Genomic DNA, 10,651 nt, shown 5'->3' on the forward strand with positions numbered 1-10,651 from the left:
GTATTTTTCCACATAGACTAGAAAAGCAGTTCTTAATCACACTTTTTGGACCCAAATGTTGCATAATCCTAATGAGACCAGAACTCAACACCAAAAAAGCAATAATTTCCCGTGGGACTGAATCACAATATTTTTCCATATGTAGCAGAAAAGTTAATGCAGAAAAACAAATTATTACATATTATACATTTAACCAAATATATTGAACCTTTAAAAAAATTCTTTCCATTCACACCATGAAAGTGAGAACATGGTAAAACAGTTAGGAGAACATATTAAAAACAGTTAGGTACTCTATTGAAACTCTATTACATTTTTTTTTCATGATTGTGTTAAAATGTGAATCATTTATACTTTTCCAATGCACGTGTGTGGCTCACCATGATTAAATTTAGCCTTATACATAATACAGAATTACTTTCTCTAAATAAACAAACCATTACATATGGATTCTTATTCTTCTTATTTGAAGTTTCCACAGTTGCCAGAAAGGGACAGATTTCTGGACGATCTTAATGAGTGGTTGTTGCGATCCGTCTCTGAAATTGCTGCACAGAGAATGAAACATCTATGATATGTGCTGAGGTTTGTGTCCTTGTCAGGATTAAGTCATCCTCAGCTTCCAGGTAAGGAAAGGTGGAACAGAAGATATTCAAATACGTCCCTCTGTCAGTTCTCTCATTCATATAAGGAATGAGGAAGGAATAACAGGGTTACATGCAGTGATGCTAGTGTTAGCCATGTTAGCCACCTTCAACAGGTAGTCAGACTGAGTCCACAGGTGCACACTCAGAGGTTCAGTTTTGTTTCATTGCAGGGTCTCTTCATTCTTCACATATACGCGTTGGTTAGAGTAAATCCTGAAGCTGAATGGCCTTTGTACAAGCACACACAATTCTTAGCAGGGCAAAGGTATAAGCACAAACAGCAGTGTAGATCCAGGCATCCAGCCTGTGTCTGTCCAACCAATCAGAGAGCTCCTTACATTGAGCCGCATGGCTAAATTGCATTGCTTCAGGATTTCAAAAATGATCCAACAGTTAAATTGTGTTATTAATCTTTTTATTTATATATACATTGTGAGGTTTCACATAGTTCCTGCTTGTTCCTCCAATTTCCCATAAATTTTGTGTGGTTTATTCCCTACATTAAGGAGTCATATGATGATGATGATGATAGTTTGACTTAATAATCAAAATAAATGGTATAGATGTCACGGTACTGGTACATGGTACATGGTACATTACCCTCTGTGTATATATTGTGTGTGTTTTCCTTTGTTCCTCATCAGGTTGTCTGCGTTTCCCCTTTCTTTCTTTGGCACTCCTTTGAGTGGCGCTGTCACTTGGTGTTCACTCTCTCTGCGGTAGAGTATCACTTCCTGTTCCAACACACAGTGGTATGTTTGAGTAGCTTATCTGCATAGCAATTTAATTTTAAAAAATTAGATAACTTATTTTTTCATAGTATAATCTTCACGTGCTTCATCCGAAGCACATTCTCTGTGTACTCACTCCTTAATTTATTGCCAAAGTATTTACTCACTGTGTCTTTACTGTTTGGCTAGCTTTATGGGCTCAATTGTGGTCATAAATATTTTGTACTTGTAAATCAGTTTTGTACTTGTAAATCAGGATTTGTATGTGTAAAATTAATTTGTGTGTGCGTAAAAAAGATTTGTGTGTGGATTTAGCCAAAAAAAACCCTGCAAGTTACAAGTACGAATTTTGACCCTATTTTTCTTCCTTTCATCTGATTGGTCAATGTCATGTCAATCACAAATATAACAATCCAATCAGAGAACAGATGGGTTTGGCTGTCCGAGGGGCGCTTTTTTTGAACTGCGCACACACAAATTCTTTTTACACATACAAATCTTTTTTACACACACACAAATCTTTTTTACACATATGTGGTGGGGCGTGGTCTGCGGTGCTGTGCAGGGAGGATGGACGCACCTGCACGGCATCCGTAATCACGCCCACCAGGTTAAAACACAGGGACTCAGGTGTGTGTGGTGTTGTGTTGTGGTGAGTGTAAATAAAGATGGCTCTGAATGATGATCTGTGGTCCCGTCGTGCCTTGTTCTCACCACATTGGTGCCGAAACCCAGGAGGCGGCACGGCGGGTCCTTATCGGAGCCAGGGAAGGGAGGAGCTGGGCCAGAGGGTGGCCGAAATGGCGGCCGCCCAGCGGGAGCAGGCGGTGGAGGTGCGTCGCCAGCATGAAGAGCTGCGGGACCAGTCCGAGCGCCACCTGGCTTTGTGGATTTTCCTATAATACCTGGTGGGCCGGTCGCTAGTCAAAATGCCCTGGCTGATTTTTTTGTCCCAGTCCAGCCCTGGGTGTGTGCATCCTAATCCTTGAGTTGGCTGCCCGGCTGTGACACATCTCTTGGCATCGATGGTACAGCACTCGCCTGGTTTACCTCGTATCTCTCTGTCCATTCAGTTTGTTCAATTACGCACTCACAGATCACTATCTGCTCCAGTTAACTCCGGTACACCCCAAGGCTCTGTCCTGGGTCCTTTACTTTTTATTATCTATCTCCTACCCCTAGGTAATATATTCAAGAAATATAACATCAAATTTCCCTGCTATGCAGATGACACCCAGCTCTACTTATCTTCCAAACCTACAGCTACTATCCCACCCACATCTATTTCTGATTGTTTAAGTGAAATCAAGGTCTGGTTTTTGCTCACAACTTTCTTAAACTTAATGGCAATAAAACAGAATTTATTCTAATAGGCACCAAATCAAAACTGACTAAAGTTCCAACCAGAAGTCTTTCATTATCCATTGACCACTCTGTTGTCACACCTTCCCTTCAAGTTAAGAGTCTTGGTGTCATCCTCGACAGCACTCTTTCCTTCACAGCACATATAAATAATATCACTTTCGTAATATTAACTGCCTTCGTCCTTCACTCTCTCCAAACAGTACCACCATTCTTGTCAATGCTCTTCTCATATGTTGTTTCGATTACTGTAATTCAATTCTCTGTGGTAAATTCCTACTTCATAAATCTCTCCAAAAATTGAACATACAACACCTGTTCTTAAACAGCTCCATTGGCTTCCAGTTCACCTCCGTTTCAGTTTCATGATCCTGCTTCTTACCTTCAAAGCTCTTCGTGACCTTGCTCCCCCACATATATCTGATCTTCTCCATACATACTTAACCCCTCGTACACGCCACTCTTCTTCAACTTCCGTTCTGTCTGTTCCACCTGCTCACTTGCTTGGAACGCAGAGCCTTTGGTTGTTCTTCCCCAAGACTTTGGAATGCACTTCCACCAGATCTTCGGACTACAAACTCTCTCACCACTTTTAAATCGCGTCTTAAAACCCATCTATTCAAAATTACCTAGCCTTCATTATGATTCTGTCTTAACCTATATTTACCTCGTTTAGCTTTTATTCTTGCCTTTATACTTTAATGCTTGTTTTTTTTCATTTACTTTGTGATTTTATGTATTTATTTATTTTGTACTATTGTTAGGCAACCTTGATGGTCTATAATGGGGCCTATAAATAAAATGTATTATTATTATTATTTTAAAAAAAAAAACTCACTCATGGAATAAAAAAATTCTGATGATGACAATTTTACAGTCAAAAACTATTGACTGAACCACCACTCACAACCACTAGCACTTTATATAGCCTCTGTAGAAACTATCTACACCCTCACTTATCTTAACTGCACTACTGTATAGCTCTGTGTAAATAATCATTCTGTACATTCGATAATCTTTAATCCTACAACTGTTTACAACTTGCATAGTTCCCATTTCTGTATAGCTGTATATCCCAGATTCTGTAAAGTTATTTATTTCATATTCTGTATAGTTTTTCATATTTATATCCTGTTCATATCCTGTACATAGCTTGTACTCACTACAGCCTGTACATACTTATAGTTATAGAATATTCACAACATACTTCATACCGTGTACATTATAACATACCATAATAGACCCATTTCTGTAATATACTCACATATCTATATTATTGCTAATATATATTGTAATATATCTATATCACTAAAGCACTTCTGGATGGATGCAAACTGCATTTCGTTGCCCTGTACCTGTGCATGTGCAATGACAATAAAGTTGAATTCTATTCTATTCTATTCTATTCTATTGGGATTTGGACTGTTTTGTTTTTTTGGGTTTTTTTTTTAAACATTGCTTGTTGAGATATTCACCATAAACTTTGCTAAATATGAATTACAGTTTGTGTCATGGTCCTGGGTCGGTGACCCAGCACTTTTAGTTTATTATCATTTTCTAGTTTATTATGATGATGATGATTATTATTGTTTGAGTTCTATGTGTTATATTCGGTCTGCCTTTGAGTCTGCGTCTGTGTCTCTGTCTGTCTATGGTGTCACCCATCTGTTTGTGAAGCTGTCTGTTTAGATCTGTGTCTTGTTTGGTTCCCCGTGTCAGAGTTTCCTGTTTTATTGTGAAGGTCTCTGTCTGATGTGAGTGTGTTCAGTTTACGTTTCCCCTGTCCCATCAGCTCTGATTTCTCCCAGCTGTGTTGTCCTCCTGTCTCTCATCCGCTGATTACTGGTGTGTGTATTTAAGCCCTGTGTGTTCTCCTGCCTGTTGCTGGTCCGTCTGTGTTCCTCGGTGTCAGTCTGTGTTACTCGGTGTCCTGCTCGTCCTCTGCCTCTCTGCCTCTCTGCCTCTCTGCCTCTCTGCCTCTCTGCCTCTCTGCCTCTCTGCCTCTCTGCCTCTCATCCCTTTGTCGTATGCTCCCAGGTCTGTTATTTTAGTTCTCCCAGTTTAGGTGTTCTCAGTTATTTGTCATGCCCCACTGCTTGTTTGCCACTATACCTTGTAAATAAACTTCACTAGCATTTTCATCCACTGCTTGCATCTTGGGTCCTCCTTCCTCCACACCACACGGCTCGCCTTCCCAGCCGTGACAGTTTGATATTATGGCGTATTGGGAGCGGCTAGTGTAATCTCGTGACTTGGGGTAGAACTGCAGGCTCAACCTCTGTGTGGGTCTTTTGTTGTAAGATTCCCAGCTCACCACAATACATATTGCTCCATGTGCACCTGGTGTCTTGGTTGAACCAACACAACATTCATTATTCTATTATAACCATTGAAAAACAGAATGATATTTAACAAAAATGAAACCATAGACAAAAATAAATTATTTTTTGTGAGCTTGAGGTCATCTTGAGAAGTAATACACTCAAATCTGCCTAATCTTACCTAAATCTGCCTGGATACAAAAGTAATATCTGATCAGTATTTAACTCTTTAAAGCCGGTCGGAGCGGGCACGCTCCGTTTTGCGTAACTATTTTTAAATCCCCGTAGAACCGGAACCACGTAAGCTAGCACAATAATATTTTTTTGCATATGAAACCGGAGGAGTTGTACATACATCTTATGCCATCAGCTTGACCTAGGTCACGGTTTCCTTCCACATATAGCTTTGCAAAAATTGCATAAAAAGCGCTTGCAGGAACAAAAACATAATATTCCAGAAACACGCTTTGCCGATCCGATCAGCTGTTCATAACACTTCCTACATTAAAATAGACGTCAGCGCAAACAATCGCATGTCCGACATTACCTGCCCGAAACCGGAAGTGACGTCATTTTCGCGGAAAATGTAGCTTTTTACTTGTAGGCCTTAAAAGCCCATACTGGTGTTTTTTGATGTTTTTAAAAGTTATGTTTGACTTTATGCTTTTCTGAATAGTTTCTGGGATGCTTAGGACTCAAATTGCACTACTTTAAATAGTTTATTTTGATGCACATGCTGTTTTTGTTTTGCAAATTTGCATTATAGGATTGTTTTTCGTTTTTTCTGCAGTATATAAAAAATGGTGTATCTCAAAAATAAAACTATGAAGACACTCAAAATAAATTTCCTGTTGTTGTAAACTATTTTTTGCAACTTTTTTGTATTTAAAGTTTTGAGGGATAAACCTCTTAAATTTCTCCAAGTAGAAATATATGTAAAAAAACAAAACAAAAACAATTTTAATTTTTTTTGTAGTTTATTGCACTTTTTTGCAATTTATGTAGTTACTATGGACTTAATGCATACATATTATTAAAATTTGGGCTATAACAGTTGTATTGATGTATAGCAACTTGAAATGCTCCCAAAAATGGCACTACAGCATGTAAAAATATAAAGTAAACTCTTGCGGACTTTTCTATGGTAGGTCTTAAACGGTTAAGCCCTGCCCTTTCTTCTTGATTTTCACTGAAGGGCGGTGTGCACGATTCATGTCAATAAAAGGCAATGGCAATGCAATAAAATGCAATGACTAAGGTCAGAAAATCTGAAAGCTGTCATGAGCTCATTTTTACGAAGTAATTTGCTCTTGTTCATTTTGCTGTATTCCTACTTTTCTTATGCTATGTCCTCTTCTGTGTTTCCCTCCTCATGTCAGCTACAGGGGCAATTTCATCTAAACATAATGCACAAGAGTGGAGATGTCATCCTGGGTGGATTGTTTCCAGTCCACTTTTTCTCAAGTGTTCCTGACCTGTCTTTTACCTCACAGCCACAACAGCCTTCTTGCCATGGGTAAGTATGACAGGGTGAAATAGGGAAGTAAAACAAGGTAAATATGACAGGGAAACAACAAAAAGAGAGAGAACAGGGACAAACCTAATGCTAATTTAAATATAAATGTTATGTCTAAAGTAACTATACTTTGTTTTCTTCGCTGACGCTCAGAATAACGCATACTGACTGAAGCTTGTTCTTGATTATTTTTTCATTAAAATATCCCTATAATTGTTGTTATTTAGTTTCCTTAATTATTTGTATGAGTATCTTTGTAACATGTTTTCTAATGATGTATTTTTCAAATCAAAATGTTTTTTTATTAGTTTCTATGTTCAGGGGTTTAGGCAAGCACAAACCATGGCTTTTGCTGTTGATGAGATCAACAACAACTCCAACTTGCTGCCTAATGTGACTGTGGGATACACTCTTTATGACAACTGTGCTGAACTTAGAATTGGATTCCGTGGAGCGTTGTCATTAGCCAGTGGTCAAGAGGAACAAATTATATTACATAATACATGTGTTGGAAAACCTCCAGTCCTAGCGATCGTGGGTGAAACTTCCTCTACACGTTCTATTGCTATCTCCAGCGTCTTAGGTTTGTACAGAGTACCCATGGTAAGTTTTCAGTTTAACCATAGAATATTATTTATGGTTATATTGATTTAACTGTAAATTCAATGTCAAAAATAATGTACAATATATTGTCTGTGGTTTTCACAGGTGAGTTATTTTGCCACATGTTCCTGTTTGACTGACCGTCAAAAGTATCCATCCTTCTTTAGGACGATCCCAAGTGATGCTTTCCAGGTTAAAAAAATCAATCTGGACAAATACAAAACGTCAACAGCAGCTGATCAGCAGCACTCATGTTTTAATCTGTTTTCACTTAGGTACGTGCTATGATTCAGATCCTAAAACATTTTGGCTGGACTTGGGCAGGTCTGCTCATCACTGACGATGATTATGGACTTCATGCAGCCAGATCCTTACAATCCGAGCTCAGTTTGTCTGGAGAAGGTTGCCTTGCCTACGTTGAAGTTTTACCCTGGGACAAAGACACAGATGAACTGAGGAGGATTGTGGATGTGATGAAAAAATCAACAGCTCGTGTGGTCATTGCCTTTGTACATTTGAGTCACATGATAAACCTTATAGAAGAGGTGCAATTTTAAAAGAATCTGATTATTTCTTGTTATGAAAATCTGCATCTCTACTCTGTGTAAAAGATGTATTACATTTTTATTTGAATTAATACAGAACACAAATGGTATAGAATAAGTTTTAACATCAGGAAATACTTCAGTCACATCTTAATGTCACCAAAGTATTTGTGGAATGATCACTTCTTACATTTGGTAATATATAATGCACAGGTAGCCAAGCAGAATGTAACAGGCCTACAGTGGTTGGCCAGTGAAGGCTGGACAGCAACAGGTGCTGTGCTCCAAACACCTGAGCTCATGCCATACCTGGGTGGTACACTGGGCATTGCTATTCGACGAGGAGAAATACCAGGGCTCAGGGAATTCCTATTAAAAACACGTCCTGATCTACATCACAATAATAACTATGGAAACAGCATGGTGAGAGTTTAAAAATTTACTGTGGTAGTTGCAAGAATTTTTTGTTGTCAATGTTAAAACAAAGCATAAAATAAAAATTCGCCAATAACATATTTCAGGTGAATCAGTTCTGGGAATTCACATTCCAGTGCAGATTTTCTCCAGCTCCACCAGGCTGGATGGAAGGTGGAGGTGCACTATGCACTGGACAGGAAGATCTAGAAAATGTGAATACGAAGTTCTTGGACATTTCCAACCTCCGGCCTGAGTACAATGTGTACAAAGCTGTTTATGCTCTGGCATATGCCCTTGATGACATGCTGCAATGCAAGCCAAGAAGAGGGCCTTTCAGTGGGCACAGCTGTGGCACTTTACAATCACTGGAGCCATGGCAGGTGTGATATTTGTTTATATTCCATCTATGAGTAAATCATTTGTTCTATAATTACTTTCAGAACAAGATGCACCCTGTAGGATATGTTATTTATAATAGAGCACATTAACTTATATGCATATATATGGCGATTAGAGACGTCCCGTGTTTAATTTAGAATTGGATTTTAATGCATTTATATGTACAGGTATAACAAGTGCTAGATTTAATTTGCCTGTACTTTGAAATCTATTTCTTATATATTACTTTTATAATTTATTAATTTATAATTTTTAACAGCTTCTTTATTACTTGGAAAGGGTAAATTTCTCCACTCCATTTGGTGATCAAGTGTCATTTGATGAAAATGGTGATGTGGTGCCAATTTATGATGTTATGAACTGGTTGTGGCTCCCTGATGGAAGCACTAAAGTTCAGAATGTGGGTGAGGTTAAGAGGTCAACTTTCAAAGATGAAGAAATCATACTTGATGAAGACAAAATCTTCTGGAACTTTCAATCAAAAAAGGTCATAAATGGCTTTTCAGACTTTACCTTTTGTCACATGTACAGTGAATTTCATTCTAGTAAGTAATATTTAAGTTTGTCCAACAGCCAGTTCGATCAGTATGTAGTGAGAGCTGTCCACCTGGTACCCACATGGTGAGAAAGAAGGGGGAACCTAAATGTTGTTTTGACTGCATCCCTTGTTCTGAGGGAAAAGTCACTAATAAGAGCAGTAAGTGTTTATCTTTCAACATGCCATATTTAATTTAATTCATATTAACTATAATATGCATTTTACCATCCTCCCCTTTCTTCATCTTTTTCCTATTTATCAGACTCCTTGGAGTGCACCAGTTGTCCAGAGGATTTTTGGTCAAACCCCCAGAGTGACCAATGTGTGCCAAAGAAGACCGAGTTCCTCTCTTACCTTGAGCCTCTGGGTATTTGTTTGACAGCAGCCTCATTACTGGGCACATTTATATGTACTGTTATTCTAGGGATCTTTATCTACCATCGCAGAACACCCATAGTACGTGCCAACAATTCAGAACTTAGTTTCCAGCTTTTGCTGTCACTCAAGTTATGTTTCCTTTGTTCACTGCTGTTTATTGGACGACCCAGGATGTGGACATGCCAACTCAGACATGCAGCATTTGGCATCAGCTTTGTGCTGTGTGTCTCATGCATCCTGGTAAAAACCATAGTTGTTCTGGCTGTGTTCAAAGCCTCCAAGCCAGGAGGGGGAACCAGTCTGAAGTGGTTTGGTGTTATGCAGCAGAGAGGAACAGTTCTGTGCCTTACATCTATTCAAGCAGCCATCTGCACTACCTGGCTTGTTTCTTCCTCTCCAACGCCATATAAAAACACCCAATACCAAAATGATAAGATTGTTTATGAGTGTACAGTTGGGTCCACTGTGGGTTTTGCAGTGTTATTGGGTTATATTGGCATTTTGGCTGTCCTCAGTTTTCTTATTGCATTCCTGGCAAGGAATCTCCCTGATAGTTTTAATGAGGCCAAACTCATCACATTCAGTATGCTAATCTTCTGTGCTGTGTGGGTGGCCTTTGTTCCTGTGTATATCAGCTCACCGGGAAATTATGCAGATGCAGTGGAGGTATTTGCCATCCTGGCCTCAAGTTTTGGACTCTTGATCACACTGTTTGGACCCAAATGTTACATAATCCTGATGAGACCGGAGATCAACACAAAAAAGGCCTTAATGGGTCGTGGTGCTGAATCGTAAAAATGTTTCCACATAAATTAAAATGCATGCATGAAAATAAATACATATAAATTAATAAATCATGAATATATAAATAATTAGATTCATGCAAGACTCATATTGCTTATACTTGTATATCTTGTCTTTCTAAATGTGATGTATATTGACTAGGGTTTATAATACTCCTATATGAATTTGAAAGTATCAACAACAGAAATAGTAGATACAAAGAAGCTTTGACCCATTTTTCAAATAAATGAATTTTATGCAAGGTTGTTAGAATTTTAAACTTTATGACCGGTTCAAAAACTGCAGGTCACCTTCAGTGATCTGCAGTGAGTATATGGTTTTAGCGACTTTTAAATACAAGGATTTTTCATTTTTGAGCGCTAATTTTGGATTACAAGCAATTGAGACATT

The 10,651-nt window shown here is 38.5% G+C and overlaps 1 protein-coding gene across 1 annotated transcript; it reads left to right on the forward strand.

Moving 5' to 3' along the window:
- Positions 1-6,407: 6,407 nt before the first annotated feature.
- LOC146654282 (extracellular calcium-sensing receptor-like) lies at positions 6,408-10,252 on the forward strand. The gene is made up of 9 exons (XM_085429308.1): positions 6,408-6,577; positions 6,886-7,180; positions 7,286-7,372; positions 7,456-7,725; positions 7,939-8,148; positions 8,247-8,522; positions 8,801-9,028; positions 9,115-9,238; positions 9,342-10,252. Exons 1-9 carry the CDS (start codon positions 6,408-6,410, stop codon positions 10,250-10,252), a joined length of 2,571 nt encoding a protein of 856 aa, XP_085285434.1.
- The last annotated feature ends 399 nt before the right edge of the window (positions 10,253-10,651 follow it).

This window comes from Rhamphochromis longiceps, linkage group LG14 (genome assembly GCF_057381845.1).
Source record: "Rhamphochromis longiceps isolate RC_006_pf linkage group LG14, R_longiceps_female_GT1.1, whole genome shotgun sequence".
In the NCBI taxonomy this organism is placed as follows: Eukaryota; Metazoa; Chordata; class Actinopteri; order Cichliformes; family Cichlidae; genus Rhamphochromis; species Rhamphochromis longiceps.